This window comes from Monodelphis domestica, chromosome 5, assembly GCF_027887165.1.
Source record: "Monodelphis domestica isolate mMonDom1 chromosome 5, mMonDom1.pri, whole genome shotgun sequence".
NCBI lineage: Eukaryota > Metazoa > Chordata > Mammalia > Didelphimorphia > Didelphidae > Monodelphis > Monodelphis domestica.
The window spans coordinates 200,559,352-200,582,798 of record NC_077231.1 but is presented as its reverse complement, the minus strand read 5'-3'; the positions used below and the strand labels follow the sequence as shown (position 1 = coordinate 200,582,798).

Below are 23,447 nucleotides of genomic sequence, written 5' to 3'. Positions count from 1 at the left end.
GGGTCGGCTGAAAGACGTCCAAAAAGAGGAAATGAACCAAGAGTTGAGGTCTGGGTTTCCCTGAATGGGGGTGGGGTGGGGAGGGGGCTCTCAAGCTTGGAAGGAATATAGAGGCGGGGAAGAGACATAGAATGGGGCCAGCTAAGGGAAAGCGATCCTCGCGTTCTGCTCCGGGGGAAGCTAGAGTCGGCATCCGCTGGTTCTCCTTTCTCCATTTCAGACGGTCTCCTATGTCTGTGCCTCGGTTTCCGTTCAGAGATCTCGGGAAAGACATGCCTCGGTCGGGTTCCGAGCTTGCATCCCATTCTGCGGACACACACCACCTCCCCCCGCCCGCTCTTCTGCGCCTTCGCCCCTCCCCTCCCGGGCCCCGCCCCTTCCCGGGGCCCAGGGATTTGGCTGGGGCTCCTCTCCCCGCCCAGGGGCGGGAGGTGGAGAGGCTGCAGCGGCCGCATGGAGGTGTCGCTGCTGCAGCCGCCGCCGCCCGGGCACGGCCCGGGGCCGGGGTCGCTGCGGGGAGGCGGGGCCGCGGCGGCCGTTCTGGAGCCCGGAGCCCGGGGACAGCACCCGGGGCACGAGACGGCGGCGCAGCGGTACAGCGCCCGCCTGCTGCAGGCTGGCTATGAACCCGAGAGGTGACGCCCGGGGCGGGGCCTGGGATGCGGGGGGTGGGGGTGCGACTCTGACCCTAAAGCACAGGAGGGGACCTATCACCTGGGGAGGAGGAAGAGGGAGACCTCCCCGCCTGCTGTCATCTTCATCCCCAACTCCATCCCTCCAAATACGGCTCCGCTGGCACACTACGAGTGGGGATGCAAATGCGACCTTAGGTTTCTGCTGGGGGTTGGGCCAGTTGTGGTGGACCATTTGGCTACAACTCCTTTTCCTTCTCCGTCTGGAGGGCCTGGGGGGGATGGAGGCATGTGGAGTGATCGTTCCCTCCCGGGACCTTCCCTTACCCTTACCCGCCTTCCCATCCCTACGCGGTGCAAACTTTCTTCAGACCTCTTTGGGGACCCTCTCCCTAGATCCATTCTCAGAAGGGGGGGTGCTTAGTGGAGATGGGCATCGAAGGCAGCAGAGACTTGATTATGGCCGGGGACACACCGGGAGGGGGGGGCGGTATTTGAGTATTCACCATGCCTCTCTTCACCCCGCACCTCCTCCAATCAACAGGTAGGATGCATTTGCCAGAGCTCCGGGAGTATTTGCTGTTGCTCAGGATGATTGGGGGAGGACAAAAGCAGTCAGGGTCCTTCTGCCGGGCTGGGGGTTGTCTACTAAGGAGGCAGGGACCTGGCCGAGATGGGCTGTAAAGGAGACAGCAGCTAATCTATGGATTTTATCTGCAGCCTGAAATGGAAACCCTACTGGTTGTCCTTCCTGTCCAAAGGATTTGGACTCCTTCGCCTGCTCCATCTGCTGGTGCTCAGCAGCTTGGGGAGGTGACCCTGGCAGCTGGATTGGGGTGGGGGGAAGGGTCTCTGGGGGAATTAGCCTGGCAGCTCTGGCTCTGAGACGGGGTGCTTATGTAAGAACTTTTAACAGCTTAACCTCTAGTGCATGCCCTTCCCCCAACCCGACAAATAGCCCCAGGCTGTCACACTCAGCCCCAACCCCCTCCCCCGGGTGATTTGGGTGACCCGGGATGTCTTCCCCGAAATCCTGTTAATAAAAGCCCTGGGGGATGGGGAAAAGCCACTCTTGGGGTGAGGGGTGATTGGAAGCCTTTATGTGCACAGAGGTCTGCTGCTTCTACAGGAAGCAGTTTTAGTACCTATTTCTGGTATTGAAGTCGGAGATGTTCCTGGGGAATTATTATTATTACATGATATAATAACATACTTCTAGGATGGTTTAATATTTATAGATAGCTTATATAGGACTATGATGCAGGCAGCTCTTGTATTATTATCTCCAATCCACTGATGAGGAAGCTGAGTCTCAGTGTAGTGATTTCCCCAAGGTCACACATCTAATATAAGGCAGAACCAGGATTTAAACCAGAATCTTTGGACTCCAAGGCCAGCACTAATTTCACTCTTCCACCTTCTGAGTTCAGGTTAAGGCCCTTCTTGGAGATATCTTCTTGCCCCAAGGAGGAAATTTTCCCTACTAGCAGCTGCTTCTTTCTTCTGGAAAGAACCTCTGAAGCTTTAGCTTTCACACCAGGAACTGTTGGTTCCAAGCTATCCCTTTCCCCTTTGCTCCAGCCCAATATCCACTTTAGGAGAAAAGGGAAAACCTTTCTCTTTGAGAAGCACTTTAGGGAAACCAGCAATGGATTTAGAATTGGAGAACCTGGGGCGGAATTCCCACTCTGCTGCTTAGTATTTGTGTATCATTGGGTAGGCGCTTTTATTTCTCATCTTTTCTCCTCTATAAAATAAGAGCTAAGAGTCAGAGTGAACTTTAAGGTTTACAAAGCACTTTACTTATATAATTTCATTTTCTTCTCACAATAACTCTATGAGGTAGGTGCTATTATTATCCTCGTTTTGGAGATGAGAGAACCAAAAGAGGTAAAATGATTTGTCCAGGGGTCACAGTTTCTTTTTTTTTTTTTAAATATATTTTATTTGATCATTTCCAAGCATTATTCGTTAAAGACATAGATAATTTTCTTTTCCTCCCCCCCCCACCCCCCATAGCCAACGCCTAAGTCCACTGGGCATTAGATGTTTTCTTGATTTGAACCCATTGCTTTGTTGATAGTATTTGCATTAGAGTGTTCATTTAGAGTCTATCCTCTGTCATGTCCCCTCAACCTCGGTCACAGTTTCTAATGAGTGATTGAAGCAGGATTTTAAACTCAGATCTAAGTGGAGGGAAATGACCTAAATGATCCATAAGGTCAATTCCGGCATCCTTTGCCCCAGAGATGGTTGGCTCCAATGTTGTGACTCCATACTTCTGTCCCAAGCCAGATTCTGTGTCCTAGGGAAAGCTCTCTCTTATTTCCTTGCCCTTTCTGGACTCTCTGGTTGAAGATAATGGGACAGACAGCTCTGGGTTGGGCAATCTTGATTTCCCTTTCCCAAGGAGGAAGCAGCTGGAGGTCAGGAAGAGGGTGGAGAGAACATCATGGATTAGCAGAGTTATTGGAAAAGGGCAGAAATAAACCACAAGTTTAGACTAGCCAGAAGCTTAGAGTAATGAGCAGCCTCTGACCCTTACATTGGTCAGGTTGCTGGGCTAGGGGCCAAAGAGACAAGAGCTGCTTCCAGATGTGGGTAGTCATTTTTGGTGTTTGGTCATGTCCAACTCTTTGTGACCCCATTCTAGGTTTTCTTGGCAAAGATACTGGAGTGATTTGCCATTTCTTTCTCCAGGTTATTTTATAGTTGAGGAAACTGAGGCCAACAAGGTTAATTGACTTGCCTGGTGTCACATAACTAGGAAAAGTCCGAGACTGGATTTGAACCTAGGGTCTTCCTGACTCTAGGCTTGGTACTCTATCCAATGGGCTATCTAGCTATCCCATATAAACATTAACTTTTACTATAATAATAATAATAATAATTAGAATGAATATAAAATGGAAATTATAATAGCACTTACCTTCCAGGGTTGTTGTGAAGATTAAATGAGAAAATAATTGTAAATTGCCTAGCACAGTGCCTGGCATATAGTAAACACTATATAAATGTTCCTATCTTATCTTTTATCATGAAGGCAATAAATAACAGAGCTAGGATTTGAATTTAGATCCTTTGACTCCATTTCCCTGCCCCTCCCCCCATGCCAAACCTCTACAGCCCCTCTCCTTTTCCCCAGGGGCAGAAGCTTTCAGCCTGGTCTTGGCCCCAGATAATCATCAGCATAAGACCACTGGGTTGCCAGTGAATTAAGGACTCTCAGGAGCAAACTTCTTGACCCAAGTGATAACAGAGTGTGTGAGCAATGGGCTTAAAAGCTCTGGGAAGCCTAATATTGTCTATTGCCTGAATGGAAGGTGGTAAAACACCTCTGAGATCCTTAACCTCAAAGGTCCTCTAGTTTCCTTAGATGTAAACGAGGGGGTTGTATTTAATGCTTTTCTAAGGTAGCTTTCCATTTCCTGTCATCTATGATCTAATTGGGCTTTAGGTTCCCTTAGTACCTAAGATCAATTCCAAGCAACCTCTCCCAATCCACTCTGACCTTGCACAGATGGAAGAGCCTGTGTTTTCCCAGCAGGTTCCCTGGAGGCATCATTAATAGGAGCCTGGGCATCCCAGGGAGGATCCCAGGTTGGAGGCCAGGACTCCCCCAGAGAACCTTCTGCCATCACACTACCACTACACCATCACAGAGTAAACAAAACTCTGAGCCTCCCAGGGCTGGGAGATCTGCTAGAGGCAGTTGCAAGAGACCTCTCCTTTCACTAGAGTTAAAGTGTGATTCCCAGTACTGTTCTGAATATGCCCAGGCCAGCATGATGGATGATCATATCCAGATGGGCCTGGGTCCTTTCTGTCATTTCTTCCTCTCCCAAAGCTCATGTAGATTTAGAACTGAAAGAGACCTCAAGAGTCATCTAACCCAACCCCCTCTCATTTTTCAGTGAGGAGAGTAAAGCTCAGAATTTAAGAGACTTCAGATAGCAGACAAGCACTAAGTAACAGAGATTTGAATGGAGGTGCTCCAAGGGGAGAGTGGGGATTAGGAAGAGTAAAGGAGATCATCTGGTCCACAATGAAGTTAGAAACCTTAGATAATGAAGTGAGGGCTGGTCCTAGAGTCCAGAGGACCTGGGTTTAAATTTCCTTGGTCTTAAATTTTCGCTTTTGTTAAGTTCTAGTCTTTGGATCATACGTTACAGAGAAGGTTCCTAAACGCATCAATAGGAATCCCTGGGATAGAAAGTCCCTTTTGTTCAATCTTTTTTTCAGTCGTGCCCCACTCTTTGGGGTTTTCTTGGCAAAGATATTGGAGCCATTTACCATTTTCTTCTCCAGATCATCTGACAGATGAGGAAGTTGAGGCCAACAGGGTTAAGTGACTTGCTCAGGGTCCCCCAGCTATTAAGTGTTTGAGGCTGGATTTGAATTCAGGAAGATGAGTCATCCTGACTCTAGGCCCAGCACTTTATCCACTGTGCCACCTAGCTGCCCCAGAAGGTTCCTAATTAGATGAAAATTATAGGTCAGGCCAAAGAGACAAGAACCCTAGCTCTGAGTCAACTTGGATGTGTTCTCTTTCTGAGAATCATTGTTAACATGGCCACAGAGAGCAGGAGGGGCCAAGTGAGGGCTTTAGTCAGGTTAAAATCTCACCCCTGACCCTTCCTCCCTGGGATACCTTGGGCAAAATGCTTAATTCTCAAAAAGGGATTGAATTTGGAGGTCTTTTCTTGATTCTATTAATAGTTTGCAATTATAGAGCTCTTTAAGGGTTGCAAAGTCCTTTTAAAAATATTATCTCATTTTATCCTCACAACCACTGGGGGAAATAGGTGCTATTATTATTCCCACTTTACATTTGGAAACTGAGGCAGAAAGAGGTTGGGTGTCTGAGGCCATATTTTATCCAGGTCCAACAATCTGGATTTGATCCATAATTGGACGTTTTTGTATCTGGTGGTTTGGTCATATAGCATTCTACTGGAAGAAGGAAGGCCACTCCAAAATCTGGAAATGTTTGATCAAAGGCCTAACCCTCAGGCATAATCCCAAATCCTACTCCCCTCTCTAATTTAAGAGCTCCTCCGTCTCACCTCCCCAATCATCTTGCCCTTCCTGGTGACACTGCATTTTACCCTGGGGCTGGAGCGGCTTCAGGGTCCAGATGCGTGAGCTCTGCAGCCCCCTATGGGCAATGCCTGAGAGTAGCTGCCCTACTTGCCCCACCCAAGTCCAAAAGGGTCCGGTCCAAAGCGTCGTCGCCGAGAATACGGACGTTGAGCTCATTCCCCATAGCTGCGGGCCGGATCGGTCTCAGGCAAGGATGAGACCTGGCTAGAGAGGACCCCAGCGGGGGTGGGGCGAGCGTAGGGTAGGCTGGGGTTGGTCAAACAGCCCCCTGCAGAGGGTGGGAGGAGGTGGGGGTGGGCAGGGCGCGCGCAGGAGGGGCTGGGAAGGCGGGTCGGGACGAGGGGCGAAGGGGGCGTGTCCCCGGCGCTGGCTCAACCCCTTCCTCTAAGCCTTCCTCCTCCACCGCGCTTCCCTACTCGCCGCCCCCTCCTCCTTCTCCTCGTCGTTGTCCCCTCCCCACTCCAACGTGCCCTCTTAGCGCCCCCGAGCCTGTGCTGTGCGCGCGCCACCCCAAGCCTGGACTCGGCACCCGGGGCTTCTTTGTGCGGCGCGGCCGCGATCGAGGAGGGAAGGAGAGAGGGCGGCGCCCACAGCCTGTCCGCCGCCGCTGCCGCCGCCGCCGCCGCCGCAGCAGCAGCAGCAGCAGTAGCCCCCCCGGCCTGGCGGGAGGGCGCAACGCCAGCGGCACGGCCGGCCGCGCGCGCTCGGGGCGTTGATGCCGGCTGTCCGTGTCTCTCAGCAGCATGGCGGACTACCTGATCAGCGGCGGCACCGGCTACGTGCCCGAGGACGGGCTCACGGCGCAGCAGCTCTTCGCCATCGCCGACGGCCTCACCTACAAGTAAGTCCGCGCGCGGGCCTGAAGCCCGCGTGCCCGCGCCCCTTGGGGACCTCCCCTCCGCGCCGCCGCAGAGCCGGGCGTGGGGGGGGGGTACGACCGCGACCCCCTCCCCACTCGTCCCTCCCTTTCCAGCATCCCGGCCCCACTCCCACGCTGGGGCCCTGCTGCTGGCCGCTAACTGACCCCGGGGCGCTGGGGGCAAGTGGATGGACGAAGAGGGGCGCGCCGAGGCATCCCTGCCCACATGTGCCTTCCACCCCTTCCCCGAGCACCCTCCCTTCCCAGTTGTGGCCAGTCAGGTCAGCAAACGTTTATGAAGCATCTACTATGTGCAAAAGAGGCGCCTGGCTCTCCATATGGTACAGATACACAGGTGGCAGCAACTCTGCAGGCCTCAGGGTTTCTGAAGATCCCCTAGGATCCCTGGACTCTAGGACCCCACTTGCCTAGCCAGATCCCAAGGGATGGAACGGTTACTGGCCTCTCCCTCCTCATGTGGGTTCCTTTCGCTCTCTTGTGGGAGGAACAGTGGTAGTACTCCTGAGCTCTCCTTGTCCCCCTGTTCCAGGCGTGCCTCCTTCCCTGGATGTCAAGGACCCCAGCTCTGCTTTGGGCATTTCCCTCCCAAAGCCACGCTGTTGGTGGAGGGGTCCCTGTAACCAGACAGGACATCTACTGGGGGTATATCCTCTGCCGGAGAGGAAGGGGCTGCAGCTCCGAGAGGCCTCTGTCCCCCTTGCCTTCCTGCACTCCCAACCCTGCCCTCCTTATTCAGTTATCCCAGAAGCTTCAGCAGCCCCACAGGTTGGCACTCAGGCTCACTTTGATGGGAACAGCCATGTGAGTTTTGTCCCCAACTTTCCTTTGGCCTTCTCTGTTTGAGCTTTGGGTTTGTGGGGGAAGGGGGCAGCTTTCTCTTGGTCTGCGGCTCATTTTCTGTTCCCCAGGCCCAATTCCAGCTGCCTGACTGGCCGCAGGCCTGGCACCAGCCCTGGAACTTGGCTGCAGGGCCAGGCACATGCCAGACAGAAGCATTGGAGCCTGGGGCCAAAGGAGCCAATAAGCCAAGTGGTCTCCTCTTGTCTCACCCTACTTGCCAGTCTAGGCCCTTCTTCTGCCCAGTAGTCCTGCTGAACACCAGAACTTTTTTCCCCCTAATGGGGAATGGGGTTCAGTGCCCCTCAGAATGGGTTTGGGCCCTCCCGAGCTCAGTGACCTCAGGGAATCCTGATCATTGCCTCTAGGGGGCAGTCACAAGCGCAAAGGCAGCTCTACTCTTCAGCATAGCGCAGTGCCATCTTCCTTTGATCTGTGCAATGGGAAGAGATAGGGATTTGGAACTGGAGGGCTTGGGTTCATTTCCCGACCCTAGGCAAAGTCACCTTTTGAGCCTTCGTTTCAGTCCCCGTAAATGAGTAAAATGGAGGAAAAGTGGACTAGATGACCCACAAGATCCCTCCTGTTTCTAAGGATAATTCTGTGGATCCTTCCTGTGCTTTCCTGGAAGGGAATTTTAAATGTTGGGAATTTGGGCCCTTTTGTTAACCACAATGGTGGATAGAGCATTGGGCTTTGAGGCAGAAGTGCCTGGGCTCAGATCTTGACTCAGACACTTAATAGCTGTGGGATATCCTTAAGATGAAAGAGTTAGACTAGTTGGCCTCCAGTGTTCCATAGATCTAGGCTCTCTGTGTGGGAGGATGGATAGGATAACTGTGAATCAAGAGCTAATGGAGACTGGATACATCCCCATACCATGGCTAGGGTCTTTCCCTTCCCTAGATCCTAAGGAAGCCTGAGGATTCCCCTGTTCCTTTAGTCCCTGTTTATCCTGTGAGGTGTATTGTTCTTCCTGAAAACATCCAGAATTCAGACTTAAACAGGGCAAGAGTTTAAACTGGACAATCCAGGGAGACAGCCTGGAAAAAGAATGCAGGAGGAGCAATGCTGTCACTGCCGGGATTGCTTGGGTTGGGGGTTTAGGGACCCACCTGCCCCTCTAAATTTCAGCTTTCTAGCCTTAGTACCTGTAAGCCTGGGTATGAGGGAACTGTGGGCCTGGGGACTATGACTATGGTGCTTGTCTTTCTTCCTTCTTTAGTCTGATGTGGCACCTCTCTCAGACGTGGCACAGCTAGAGTCATGCCACTTTGCTTAGTCCTTTGGGGAGTGGCTCTGGGGGTTTGCTTTTGGGTGTGTCTGGCAGACTTGTGTATTCTGTTAGGTTTCTATTGCCCTGGGCCCTATAGCTGTATGGCTTGGTGGCTCTCCTGGACTTTCTGATCTAAGAAATTAAACTCTTTGGGGCATTTTACCCTCTCCCTTCTTCCCCTCCTCCTTGGAGGCCCTATAGCTGTATGGCTTGGTGGCTCTCCTGGACTTTCTGATCTAAGAAATTAAACTCTTTGGGGCATTTTACCCTCTCCCTTCTTCCCCTCCTCTGCTATCTATTTGCTCCACATGTCCCGAACCATCTCCAACCAGTGAGAAATGATCCAGCTGTCTGAAATGATCTCTTGTCTTCCTTCCAATCCATTCTTCCTAAAACATACTCAAAATTCCTTCCTCCATATCACTCTGGTCCTGTTCTCTTAACTTTGTTTTCTTGGGCCTGAAAGCATTTCTATATTACATTTATATTGGTTCAAGTGCTGCTCTGATACCAGCCAGCTGTGTCCACCTGGGCAAGTCATTTCTAACCTCCTCTGGTCCCCAGGAAACTCTCCCAGGCCATGAATTATCCAAAACTGCTGATCCCCTTGGGTGAAAGGGTTTTCCCCCAGTACAGGGAGCGCCTCCCAGGTTCAGACAAAAATTATACCTATTGCCATAGATCTAGAGGCCATATAAGATGGTCTCAGGTAAATTTGGCCTTGGGTTATTTTCCCTCCTTCCTTCCCAGATTGTAGACAGTGAAGAACAAAGGTGGTACCATCTATATGGGGTTGTATGATCTATTTTTCCTGTGCTGGCCACCCTTTCCCATGGCATTCCACATAGCACCCTTCTGCAACTAATAGCAATTCCACAATTCAACTGACTGGGGGACAATAAACAGTAAAGGTGTATTGACTGACTCAGTAATTATTTAGCTTTTGGTAAACACCTATTATGTATCAGGCAAAAGCCAAACAGTTCTGGGCCTTATAAGTAGTTAGACTTGGCCTTCCCTGAAGCCTAATGGAACTTGGAAGGGAAGGACAGAGTGGCTGCTGCCAGCCACAAATGCCATTTTGTCTCTTTAGTTCTTGACATCCACTCTCTGGGCAGTAGGCATTGGATTGGCCAAGGGGTGTTTGGGAGGGGGGGGGGGTCTTATTTTGTTGACCTTAGTAAAATTAAGAGTGACTTTCATTTGTAAAGACTTTCTTTTCTTCCAGCCTCCATTCCCCTCTTGTTAATCATCACCTATCTGTATCTCCACAGTGATTTCCTGATCCTGCCAGGATTCATAGACTTCACAGCTGATGAGGTGGTAAGTACCTCTTTTTTGGGTCGGTTTGCAGGTTTTGTTTTAGGTATGAGTAGGAGACTCATGGCTTCCCCACTTGGTTTCTCTTCCAAAGGGAAAGGGTGTTTGCATCCGTGATGCTAGGACTTAGGTCTCCTAAGGACTCCATTGTCTTACCAAGACAACATCTATCCCGCTTGGACCCTGTCCAGGGGCCTTTTGCCTTTAGCTCTAAAGGCTTTCATCTTTCCTTACCTTCTAGACTTCCCCTAATCCCTGGCATTCAGCCTCCTGGATCTTCCCGGAGCCCTGCACCAGCCTGGCTCCTTACATCCAGAAAGATCTACTTTCTTAAATGCTAATGCCTTGTTCCTTCCTTCTGCACTGTCACCATGTCTGGGTGTCTGGCCCCGGCCCCAGCCTCTCTTTTGTCCTGCTCACCCGAGTCTTGCTGAATTCTAGACCTTGAGAGAACATTTTCCCCCTAGGGTTTATTTATAAGGAAAAAGAGAATATATGGATTTAGCTATAGTGTGCCATGGTAAGGTAATTAGACAGGAGCAGTGTGCCATAGGCTAGAGAGCTAGTCTTGGAGTTCTTTCTCTGATACATACTTACCTACTTAGCTCCCAGCAACTGTCTAAAACTGTTAAGTTTCTGTAAAGTTTTATATGTTTTGGCAGAGGAAGTTCCACCTGTGGTACCTCACTGATTGACTCATTTGGCCCTTCCAGTTCCAAGCGAATTCTTAAGCTAATCAGGAAGTTTTTTGACTGAGTGATGATGAAGTTTTTTGCTCTTACAGCCGGTAAAGAGTGGTTGGTTAGCTAACTTCTTCCCACAGCAATAGATAAAGAAAGAAATACATACAGATATCTGGTGACCTAATCACTCTCTCACCCTTCTCATACACAATTAGAATGAGTCAGCTGAATACAGATCACCTACCCACAAAGTTCCTCAAAGACAAAAGTCCATACTTAACGCTCTGTCCTGACACTTAATTAAATGCTTTTTGTGGGACTGATGGATTCCATTAGCCTGCTGAGTTGATGAGGAAGCCTAAAGAGACTGGGCTCTTTTAATCAAATTCACCCATTGAGTAGATCGGTATTAGCAGTTTGGGCTTCCCTGGAGGTGATGGCTAGGACCATCTTGGCTCAGGAATTCTTTTTTTTTTTATTTAGTCAATTTAGAGCATTACTACTTGGTTATAAGAATCGTATTCTGTCCCTCCTTCCCCTATCCTCACCCTTCCCATATTGGCTCAGGAATTCTGATGAGGACTCCCAAAGTGGAATGAAGATGTGTTGTTCCAGCTCTGCCCTTCAAGGAGACAGAGCCAAGTAAGGAGTAAAGAACTGTGAGCCTCCCCCTACCAAAAACAGAAAACAACCCACAAAAAGCCAAAACATCCTCAAGGTGCCTGAGAGTAAGGGATGGCCTAGGTGGAAGGCTTGAGAGGAACGAGATTCTTCAGCCAGAATTGATGAAAGTTGAGGAGTGATGTCTTGCCATATCCCACTTTATTTGGACAGAGTGAAGGCAAACAAGTTTGTTCATTAAATCCCAGGGTCATAGATTAGTTGGGAGCTTGAAAGAGATAGGATCATAGGACTTGGAGGTAGATGGGGCCTCTAGTTTCATCTGGTCCCACTTTTTAATTTTACTACTCAGTTGCCCAAGGAAGGACAAATGGGTAGTAGACAGGATTCCAAGCCAAGGTTCTCCATCCTGAAAGCCCTTCTCTGACCTGACCATGATATATTATATTTGAATGTTCTTTCTGCTATCCTATAGTATGCTTTTAGGATTAATAGAACTGGCTTTTCTGGGAGGTCCAAATTTGTCATCTTGGCATAAGGAGTTCTTGGGGAGGAATCTCCTTCCCTCTATATATCAGGAGCCTTTCTGCAATCTCTAGTCTTAGACAATTGCTTGGGGACACTTAAGTGACCAGACAGAGTGCATAAGAGGTGAGACTTCACCCCAGGTCTCTCTGACTTCAGGAGGTAAGCCCTAACTGGTAAGCCACGTGACCTTATATTTTACAGAAGGACAAGAATATTTTACATGTTGGGATGTATGTACACTCATGGAATTCTTTAGTCCAAGATACAAAAAAATCACCCATCTAAATTCTCCCATACCAACATGAATTATGTAACCTTGGAAAACTTATGTGTAGATTTGTTACTGGAATTAAAAAAAAAAAGAAAATTAAATAAGCAAATAAATTCTCCCATACTTCGGTGGATCTGTGAACTAACTCATCTACAATGGCCCCTCCTTGTCTACTCATTATGTGCAGTGACTACAGTTTCCTACAAGAGCTCCCCTCAAAATGCTGGAGCCCTTCCTCAGCTTGTTTCTTCACATTTCCTACCTGTGGAATATTTTCTGTCATTCCCCTGGATCTCTGTCTGTGATTGGTTCCTCTTTTTGAGCCCTGCATTTCCTTGATGACACCTTTTATACCATTTCTTCAACATAACCTATGGATGATTTATTAAAAAACAATATCAAGGGACAATTAGGGGTATTTCAGGGTATGCCATTAGCTTAACAACTACCCTCTGCCCTCCTACGTACCACTCCTCTCTGTCCTCAGAGACAGAATACTGGTTGGCACTTTTCATGTATTTGTTTGATATTCTGGAGAAGGGAAGGGTGAGGTTCCCTAACTTGTGCTCAAACCCTCAAAGCAGACTTCCCTTCTTTTTCTCCCTCCTCTCCATTCCCCTGAATTCCTGCTTTTTCTGCCTCTAGGATTTGACTTCAGCCCTCACTCGGAAAATCACTCTGAAGACACCGCTGATCTCCTCTCCTATGGACACTGTCACTGAAGCTGATATGGCCATTGCAATGGCTGTGAGTGGACACAGGGAGTGGGGAAGGAGCGGATTTGAGGCAGGAGGGTAGGGGTGTAATCAGTTGGATTTTTCACTGGAAGAATTAAAACTGAGTTGCTCAGTGGTGTGGAGAGGACTGTATTGCCAATTCTGACTTGGCTCCCCATTCCTTCCAGCTGATGGGTGGTATTGGTTTCATTCACCATAACTGTACTCCTGAGTTCCAGGCCAATGAGGTGCGCAAGGTCAAGGTAAGTGCTGACTCTTTGGAGAGACCCTAGACGAGGCCTGGCTAACAGAACAGCTTTTGTCTGCTCCATGTATGGCCGATGAGACATATCCCTACTTAACTTTCACTAATTTTCTTTTCTTTTTTTTTTAAACTTTAAAAAAAAAACCCTTTTCTACCTTAAAATTGATACTAAATATTGGTTCCAAAGCAGAACACTAAAGGCTAGGCAATTGAGGTTAAGTGACTTTCCCAGGGTCCTACAGCTAGGAAGTATCTTAAGCCACATTTGAACCCAGGACCTCCTGTCTCTGGCCCTCCCTATTATACACTGAGCCCCCAGGTACCCCTAACTCCTTTCACATACATTTCTGCTAGGTGTCACGCTCTAGCATGCTGGCCGCTCTTACCCTTCTGTGTAACAAAGATTGGGGACAGGGAGATGGGGCCTTTGGGCCCAGTCTGGCCTGAGCTTTGCTGGCTTGTATCCTAGCCCGGTGGGTGTTGACTTGATGGTGGGCAGAGTCTGGGCAATGGCTTCATTTGGCGGTCCATTCTACTCTCGTTCTTCCTGCTTGTTTCCAGCCTCATCCATTCCTGCCTTATCTCTTCCTTGTCCTCAGAAATTCGAGCAGGGATTTATCACAGATCCGGTGGTGTTGAGCCCCTCGCACACAGTGGGTGATGTTCTAGAGGCCAAGATGAGGCATGGCTTCTCTGGCATCCCCATAACGGAGACAGGTGCCATGGGCAGCAAGCTGGTGGGCATCGTAACCTCCCGAGACATAGACTTCCTCGCCGAGAAGGACCACGCCACGTACCTCAGTGAGGTGTGCCAGTTAGGCAGAGGGGCCCCTGAGACCTGAAGCAAGATCCCCGTTAAGGCAGGGGTTGGAAGGATTCCTGCCCAGAAGAGAGCCCTTGAGAGGGAAGCTTAGCCACCCTGCAACATCTCTTTGCTGTTTCCCCTGACAGGTAATGACAGGCCGAAATGATCTGGTCGTGGCACCAGCAGGTGTGACGTTGAAGGAGGCCAACGAGATCCTCCAGCGCAGCAAAAAAGGTACCAGGAGAGTCCCAGCCCCACAGGGCAATGCCAACCCCTTTTAACTTGTCCCCTTACTCCTACGGGGGTGCCCCTTGGAAGGGCATCAGCCAGCATGGCAGGAGGGCTCCTACCTCTTGTTTGTAACATTGCCAGCAATGGCCTTTCCTGGAACAGTGACAAATTTGAACTCTGCCCAGTACCAGATGGTGAGGGTCTCTAAGGGTGCATCGAGGGGCATGTCGCTCATCGAGGTGAAGAACTTTTTGGACTTAATCCATTTTTAAAAATGGATTCTTATGGGCATCTCTTGTTTTTATATCACCTACATTACCCCCTATATCCATTCCTTTCCCACTTCCTGAGAACCATCTCTTTTAACAAAGACTTTCTTTTTTTAAAATTTAATTTTTATTGTCATGCAAAACACTTCCATATCGTTCAGTAGTTTAAGAGCAAACTCATACCTAACCAAAACTCCCAAATAAAACCATAAATACCAGGATGTGAAAGACAACTCCCAATAGTTCTTTCTCTGAAGTTGGATAGCATTTCGTATCATAAGAAAGAATTCTTTTAAGAAGAAAAAAAATCAGTAAAAACTATCAGCACATTGAAAAAAATCTGAAGTTTGTATACAGTGTCTCCCCACGGCAGCCCCTCCAAGGGAGCAGGAGGAGCTGTCTCCATCACACTGCTGGAGTATTGGATAGAGCATCTTCCTTCCTTTATTTTGCATCTGTTCATACAAGTTCAGTGTTTCTCTGTATTCATCCTGTTTATTGTATTTCTGACATCATGTTAGTATTCCGTAATGTTCATGTATCACAGCTTGTTTAGTCATTCCCCAGACTGTAGACTCCAGATTTTTAAAGCACTCGAGCTCTATAGAAATATGTTATTGTTTCACGAGCCTGGCCTGACCGTGGACCCTTCAAGGCCCCAAGGAGAGTGCCTTGTCTGTGGTGCTAGAATGACGATTCCCGAGTAGGCCTTGAGGTCCTCTAGGAAAGGAATGACCCAGACCTAGGCTGGGACTTTAGATTCATATCCCCCTTGCTCAAAGATCTCACCCCAGAATAAGCCTGCCCATGGGCAGAGAATCAGGTTATTCCTCCTGGTCTCTGAGAACTCTGTTCCCAGCGTGTGCTGCCATCTTGATGGCAATCTTTGGTGATAAAATGCACAAATATAATAACTATTACATGTAACTTGCACATATTATATATAACATAACTAATAACTCACTTCTCAGTCCTGTCTCCCTCTCCCAACACCCCCCCCCCAAAAGAAAAACCCTCTATTTCCTAGGTGTAAGAATAGACTCTGATGATCCTTTGCCCACTTCTCGTACTCCTACATTTCCATTCTAGGAAAGCTGCCTATTGTTAATGACAGTGATGAATTGGTGGCCATCATTGCCCGAACTGACCTGAAGAAAAATCGGGATTATCCCCTGGCCTCCAAAGATGCCCACAAGCAGTTGCTCTGTGGAGCTGCTGTGGGCACTCGGGAGGATGACAAATACCGACTGGACTTGCTCACCCAGGCGGGTGCTGATGTCATTGTGCTGGTGAGAGCATTGCAGGGGCATTGAAAGGGGGCACCTGGCAAGTGGGTGCTGTGTCTGGGGGGAGGGTGACTTAGTGGTAAGGATCCCTCTGGGAGTTGGGGCTCAGGGATTTCACAAGCCCACGTCCCAGGGAAGGGGAGACTCCCCTACTTAGGAGAGGATATGAGCTCCCTGTTCATACCTTCTCTCAGGATTCATCTCAAGGAAATTCGGTGTATCAGATTGCTATGGTGCACTATATCAAGCATAAGTACCCCCAACTGCAGGTGATTGGTGGGAATGGTGAGTCTGGGGTCCCCCTTTTCTTTACAGTTTCCCTCCATCTCAGTCTCTTTCTTCTCTTCCTTCATCCTCTGGATCCCTGCCCTTGGGTTGGCCTCAGAAATGGGGTGGTGGTATGGCAGTGCCCAGACTTTATCGAGTGCCCTCCGACCATGGGGCGTTTCTCCTGGGGAAGGGGGTGCCTTAATGACTCTCATCATGGTCAAGAATAGCCTGTTTAGATCCTCATATTGTCCTTGTGGCCCTGGCCCACAGTGGTGACAGCAGCACAAGCCAAGAACCTGATCGATGCAGGTGTGGATGGGCTTCGAGTGGGCATGGGCTGTGGCTCCATCTGTATCACCCAGGAAGGTGAGTGTCACTCATGCATGCCAGCTGCCTTTACTCACATTTATCCCTCATGGTGGAATTATAGTAATAGCATTGGGTATCTCTGGACCCTGAATATTGGTTACAAGGGTTTTCTCTGTTTTTCACTGAGGTTGGGGGTGGGCATGGGTGATCAAATGCTTGTTAATTAAAAAGGGTAAAATTTAAAAAAAAAGAGAGAAATAGCTTTGGTTTGGAGTTAAAAGAACTAGGTTTAAATTTTGACACTGATCCTTAGTATCCAGGTGACCTCAGACAAGTCATTTCTCTCCAGCCCTCAGATTTTTCATCTGTAAAATGATGGGGCTGTATTCAATTTCTTTAAGACTCCTTCCAGGATAGGTAGTGCAGTGGATAGTTGGGAAGACTCATCCTCCTGAGTTCAAATCTGGTCTCGGTCACTTTGTATGTAGCTAAGGGACTGAGTCACTTAACCCTGTTTGCCTCAGTTTTCTCACCTGTTAAATGAGCTGGAAAAGGAAATAGCAAATTACTCCAGTATCTTTGCCAAGAAAAACTCAAGGTCATGACTGAACAATAAACATCTTTAAAAAAAAGATCTCATCCACTTCTAAGATCCTGTGACACGGAGGTATCTGGCACTGGTGCTTTGGAATACAGAGAATGTAATCTGTGGTCCCCACCTACCCCAGAGAGGTTTCTTGGACATTTACACAGGGTGCTATGGGCCACCCCCTTCACCTCCAGGATTTGGGGCTGGGGTCACTAGTGCTTACTACCAATGGGAAGGAATTAGTAGAAGGGACCTTGGAAGCCATTGAGTCCTACCCCCTCATTTTACAGATAAGTAAACTGAGACCTAGAAAGTTAAGTCTTGAACAACTAGTATCTAAGCCAGAATTTGAACTTAGGGGTCCTGCTGGGTAGAAATGGATAGAGGGGGGGACGTGGAGTCAAGAAGATCTGAGTCTGAATCCTACCTCAGATCCTTCTTGACTCTGTGATCTTGAGAAAATCACTTTACCTCTGTGTCTCATTTCCCCAGTTAGGAAATGGGAATAATAATAGCACCTATTCCATGGAGTTTTTGTAAAGATCAAATGAATTAGCAGGTCCAAAGGGCCTGCAAACCATAAAGCTCTAAAAGCCAGTTATTACTGCTATTATCAGTAATGATGCTGTTGCTACTCTCCAGGGGGTTGGGGATATTTACCTGCTCAGGCCTGTATCTTTCATCGGATACTTCTGTGTTGTGGCAGCGTGTCCTCAACCGCCACCCAGTCCCCACAGATATGTGGGTGAGCTGGGGGGCTCCCCCCCTTTCCTTATCCCAAGACCCTAGGAAATGGGCTGAACTCTTGCCAGCAAAGGGCTCTGTAGCTGAGCCTAACGTTTCTATCTCTTTTCCTCCAATGTCATTGTCGTTGTTAATAAATACAGCATTGGTGTAGAGCTTCAAAGTTTGCAGAGAGCACTTTATATATATTAGCTTATTTGATCCTTGCCACAGCCCTGTGAGGTGGGAGCTGTGATATCACCCCATTTTACAGATGAGGAAATGGAGGCGAGATATCATTGCAGTCATTTTTCTGTTGTGTCCAACTCTTTGTGACCTCATTGGGGGTTTTCTTGGCAGAGATACAGGACTGGTTTGCCCTTTGCTTCTCCAGTTCATTTTATAGAGGAGGAAACTGAGGAAAACAGGGTCCCCAGTGAGTGTCTGAGTCTTGGATTTGAATTCAGAGAGATGAATGTTGTGTATTCCAGGCTGGTGCTCCTTGCATCACACTCTCTAGCTGCCCTGAAATGGAGGCAGCATGGAGCCTCCAGAGACTCCAGGTACCGCGCTGTTCCTCACACCTCTTTCTTTTGCTATCCCCCTCTCCTGGCAGTGATGGCATGTGGCCGACCTCAGGGCACCGCTGTATACAAGGTGGCAGAATATGCCCGTCGCTTTGGAGTCCCTGTCATTGCTGATGGTGGCATTCAGACCGTGGGGCATGTGGTCAAGGCCTTGGCCCTCGGGGCTTCCACAGGTGACTGACCGAGTGGGGCAGGAGGGGAAGGAGACACTGGTGGGGCAGGTTCATTTCTTCAGGACTCGGTGTGTTTGGAACGGGAGGTGGAGGGTGGGTGCTGGAGTGGGTCTGGGGGCTAGCTGCCCGGTCCTCACGGCCCTCTTGCTCTCACAGTCATGATGGGCTCCCTGCTGGCGGCCACCACCGAAGCCCCCGGAGAGTACTTTTTTTCCGATGGGGTCCGGCTCAAGAAGTACCGTGGCATGGGTTCCCTGGATGCCATGGAAAAGAGCAGTAGCAGCCAGAAGAGATATTTCAGGTGGGCACTCCCATCCCCTGGCACCCCTGCTCCCTTTGTCTTGTCCTGGGTGCCCCTGGCTTGTGGTTGCTGTGGGCAAGGAGGGAGCCCACTTCCTCATGGTGATTCACAGTGGGCGGCTTTCCCCTGAGAGGGAGAGGAAGGGAGGCTAGAGGGGACACGAGGTGTGTGGGAGGGGGCCAGGGAGGAGCTATTTGGAGCAGAAGGGCTCAGACATGGGGGGAGGGAGGGCTGGAAAGTAGTTGGGGTGACACCCAGGTCCGGCTGTGGGGCATGGGGGAGCCTGGGGGAGGTAGGAGATGCTGCATGGGCTGGGGCCCTGGGGTCTTGGCCCCCACGTGGGGAAGGGCCGCTCCTGAGCTCACTTCTTGTCTCTGCACAGCGAGGGGGACAAGGTGAAGGTTGCACAGGGCGTCTCAGGTTCCATTCAAGACAAAGGCTCCATCCAGAAGTTTGTGCCCTACCTCATCGCCGGCATCCAGCACGGCTGCCAGGATATCGGTGCCCGGAGTCTCTCTGTCCTGCGGTCAGTACTGCTTGCTGGGGAGAGATTGGGGGGGGCTGGCTTCTTTATCCCTCTGACACCCTGGCCCTGCCTCCCCTGCCCCCCCAGGTCCATGATGTACTCTGGAGAGCTTAAGTTTGAGAAGCGGACCATGTCAGCGCAGATCGAAGGTGGCGTTCATGGCCTCCATTCGTAAGTGTGGGGCCTGGCCAGAAGACGGGGGACGGGGTATCAAGGAGGTGGGAACAGACCCAAAGGTCAGGGGCCAGGCTCCGGGCATTAGCCGGCTCAGTTCCGAGGCTTGGCCCAGTGAGTCCTCGAATCGGCTCCATCCATCCATTCCGGATGTTCCCATAATTAGATCCTCTTTGGGCCTGGAAATGGTCACTTAGTTCTGACCGACCCGGGCGTAGATGCGGCTCAGCCTCAGGGGCTTGGTGGCTGGCAGTAGGAGAGCTGGGGCTGCTGTGGGCTAATGGTGCTGGGCTCTTGCTGGTGGTGGTGCCTAGACTGGCAAGGGGCTTTGGGCAGGGGCACTGCATCAAGAAAGGGTAATTAGAGAATAGTATTGATATTGGGAGGGGCGAGGGAAAGAGGGTGGTTCCCGCTGTGGGGGCATTATCAGCTGGTAGCAGTACAGGGCATGTGGCCCTAGCATTGGCTGGTTTGGGGGTAGCTAGGGGTCCTGCCTTCCCTGGCACCAGGCGGGCATCTAACCTGTGTCTTTTTCTGCCCTGCCCTCCCGTAGCTATACCTTTCTGCCATGTAAGTAACTGCGAAGACCGGGACCCAGTGTAGAATAGAGTAGAGAAATTAGTGCGGGCCGGGGAGGGTGCTGGGGACATGGTGGGACGGGGTACAATGTGGGACACATGACCCTGACCTTGCTTCTCTTTGGTTACCTCCACCACCAGAACCAGGTGGGCAGATGGGCACCGTCGCAGTGTCCCCTCGTCCAAGCTAAACACAAACACCCATTTCCTGGGAACTCTTTAGATGCTGGCTGTCCCTAGAGCTCAATGGCCCTAGGGCCCCCGTGCCCCCTTAGACCTGGAGTCAGGGGCAGGGGGGAGGTAATGGAGCTCACTAAGGGTACTCATGGGCATGGCAGGGGAAGAGAGGACCAGAGTGGCTGTGGGAAGGGTGCTGGATTTGGAATAGAGACCTGCGCTCTAATCCTGGTTCTGTCACCCACTGCCTGGGTGACCTAGGTTACGCTACACCTCTTTAGGCCTCTAAAATGAGGGTGTTGGATCAGATGGCCCCTCGGGCCCCTTCTGGATCCGAACCACAAGGAGCCAGGCTTTTTGTAGCCATTTGAGTGAGTGGCATGAAAGAAGATCCTTTCTACCAGGCGGTGCCTGGTGTTTGGAAGGCCTTGTCCCAACCATGCAGGGGCTCAATAGTTATCATCCCCTGGAGCCTTATTTTCCTCTTCTGTAAAATGAGGTTGGATCAGATGGCCCCTGAGATCCCTTCCAGGTAAAGCTGGGGTCCTCTGAGAGCAGTCCCATTCATGCACACCAAGGCTTAGGCCCTTCCATTGCCTTGGAGGGAACCCAGCCCTGGGGGTGAGGTGTCATCCTTGGAGGAATGAGGCCCGACTGGGACATCCCAGAGCTAGAGCTGGAAGGGGCCTCCCAGACCGTCTGAGTACAGCCATTCAGCTTACAGATGGGCAAACTGAGACCCAAAGAGATTTAAATGACTTGACCAAATTCACGCAAGCAGGAAGCATCAGATGGGATTAGAACCCAGAGCCAGCGTTCCTCCTCACATCTCCTTCATGAGGGCCTGCCGCTGGAAGGAATACAGAGAATTCTCTGAACCCTCTTGTCTGTTAGGGTACCTGCCAGAATGGGATCAGGCTCTCTTTTCTGTCCCTGGTCTCGGCACCTCTTGGATCTGACTGTGGGGAGGAAGGGAGAAAACCCGAATCCAGCATCTTTTACCATCTTCCACCCTCCCCCCTCTGTCTCTGCTGCCCTCAACTCCATCCAGGTGCTGTTCTGGCAGTGGTGGACCAGGGTTGCCATGGAGACGGGCACGGATGCTGACTCTCTGCCTTCTCTTTGCTTTCTCTCACAGTTACGAGAAGCGGCTGTACTGAGGATGGAGGCAGCGGTGGCGGCGGCGGTCGAGGAGGGGCTGGAGGAGCCCCACGTGGGGCCCCCTCAGGCACCGCCTCCCTTCGTAACTGAGTGGCCTGAGTGGCCCCCCTGGATTTGCACTATGGGTTCCCAAGCCCTTGCCCTCCTGGGAGGGGAAGAGGGAGCTGGGTTGGCCCCTTAGGAGGCTGTGGTTTCTCCCCCCACCCTGCCTTCCCCTTGAGCCAGGACTGCTCTCTCCAGAGGCCTAGAGAAAACCCAAGAGCTCCTCTCCTCCCAGGAGCAGCTCACTCCTCAGGCCCCAGGTTGCCCAGGACTCGTGCCTGCCTCAGGTCTCTCTTGCTGCACCCTGCTCCCTTTCTCCAAACGTGGGCTGTTCTGAGGAACCCAGCTCTGAGGTGGAGAGGGTGGTGGCTCCAGGGAAGGCCCCTACCCCAGCATTCCCAGCTTCTCATCCTGTAGGGTGCTTCCCACCCCCCCTTGCCCCACAGCGAATGGTGCTCTCTTTGGCCCTGCCTCCCCCTCCCCACCTCTATCCAGCTGCGGTCCACTTCCTCAGATTGTGGCTATTGGGCCTTCAGCCCCTGGAGACTTCCCTCCTCCTACACCCTACCCCCCCCCACCAGCCAGAGGGAGGTCTCTGCCCCCTTCCCCTGGTCCCTCAAGAGCTGCCCATGGGGACTTGGTCTTAAATCTACCCTCCCCATGAATGGGGAGCAGAGACTACAGAGAGGGAAGGCAACCCATTTCAGGCTCATTCTTTAGCTGCTCCAGCCCATAGCCCCCTCTTCATCCCCAGCCACGGCTGAAGGCTTTAACTTTGCACACTTTGGGGCCACGGTTGTGTTGTTGTGTATTAAATAAGCTGAATAAAAGCAAGCGGGTCTCCAAGGCTTTAGCTGTCCTGCTCTGTCCCTAGTCACAGCGTGGGCCCCATGGATTTCCTTCCTTGATCCCTGAGATGCAGGGATCATAAAAAGCATAGATTTGAAGCTGGAAAGGACCATTGAGGCCATTGATTCTAGTTTTTTTCTCCCTTCCATTTTACAGATGAGCAAACTGAGACCTGAAAGTTAAGGGATTTGCCTAGGATTATGACTACTAAGTGTCAGTGTTTGAACCTTAACTCACTTTACTCCCAGGTCCATAAGCTGTGGCTTGGGCACAGATGGAGGATAGACCATGCCTGTTGGTAATCCGTTCCCAGACACCTGCAGGCGCAGGACACAAGGTGGAAACTTTAATTCAGCTGGGCTTGGGGCAGGATCATCCATAAATGCCCCAGAGCTCATCTAGTTCAGTCTCATTTCGCGTGAAGGCAGAAGCCTTGTCAGTGTCCAAGGGCCTACAGTTAGTAGGTGGCAGAGCCAGGCCTGGGACCCTAGTCCATCTCCAAATCAATGCTCTCCAGTGCTTCATTAGCTCCCAGCTCTCCCCTCCCAATACACTTGGGTGTCTGGAGAAGAAGAGCTCCTGGAATTTTTCCCTTTAGAGCACTCCCTTTCTGTGTGGGCAAAGGATGCTCAACTCCCACAGGCAGAAAAATTTAATGCAAGAAGCTGATGGGTAGAGATGGGCTTTGGGTGGGCTCCTGGGAAGCTGGCCAGCTCCTCCGGAGGCAAGAGGATGATTTCAGTGTGCAAAAGAGGCAGAGGAGAAACTAAGATCCAGTTTAGAGAAAGGATTAGAAATTTCCCTAGAGGGCTGAGGCTAAAAAGAAACAAACCCCATACATTTGTAAACAGTTTCTTCCATGGCTAATATATGTGAGACTTGCATAAACCCACACATTCAAATATTGACTTCTTTACAATCTGATTTTCAGACAAATATGCAAATAAAAAGGAGACAGGCTAGAAGCCTCGGACTTGGTCTTCCCCATTCTAATGAATGTGCCACGCTGGCAGCACTCAATGAACCAGAGTATGGGAATGGAAGCCGACCTTTGTATATAGAGTCAGTGTTTTATTGTATATGAAGTCTTGGAGTTGGGGAGGTGTGGGTTCAAATCCTGGTTAGACCACTTCCTAGCCATGTGACCATGAGCAAACAGCCCCTTTGAGCCTCTTCAAAATGAACATAAGAATCCCTATAGATTACACCTTGCTGCATCTTGAGGGTAGTGTATGCATAGGTGTTGTAGAGCATCGATGTCAAAC

At 50.4% G+C, this 23,447-nt stretch overlaps 1 protein-coding gene across 5 annotated transcripts; it reads left to right on the top strand.

The window, feature by feature from the left end:
* The first annotated feature begins 426 nt into the window (after positions 1-426).
* Positions 427-22,179, top strand: LOC100019123 (inosine-5'-monophosphate dehydrogenase 1). 5 transcript variants are annotated; one of them, XM_007504264.3, is made up of 15 exons: positions 427-635; positions 6,475-6,576; positions 10,003-10,051; positions 12,797-12,898; positions 13,056-13,130; positions 13,732-13,938; positions 14,084-14,171; positions 15,527-15,726; positions 15,918-16,008; positions 16,264-16,359; positions 18,231-18,374; positions 18,531-18,675; positions 19,058-19,201; positions 19,289-19,372; positions 21,269-22,179. In XM_007504264.3, the coding sequence occupies exons 1-15, from the start codon at positions 454-456 to the stop codon at positions 21,288-21,290; spliced, it is 1,731 nt and encodes a 576-aa protein (XP_007504326.1). In that variant the 5' UTR covers positions 427-453; the 3' UTR covers positions 21,291-22,179. The 5 variants fall into 5 exon arrangements, with proteins under 5 accessions (XP_007504326.1, XP_007504327.1, XP_001372080.1 ...); XM_001372043.5 differs by having other exon boundaries at positions 435-635; positions 6,478-6,576; XM_056799675.1 differs by lacking the exon at positions 427-635 and adding an exon at positions 5,739-5,922 and having other exon boundaries at positions 6,478-6,576.
* Positions 22,180-23,447: the final 1,268 nt, after the last annotated feature.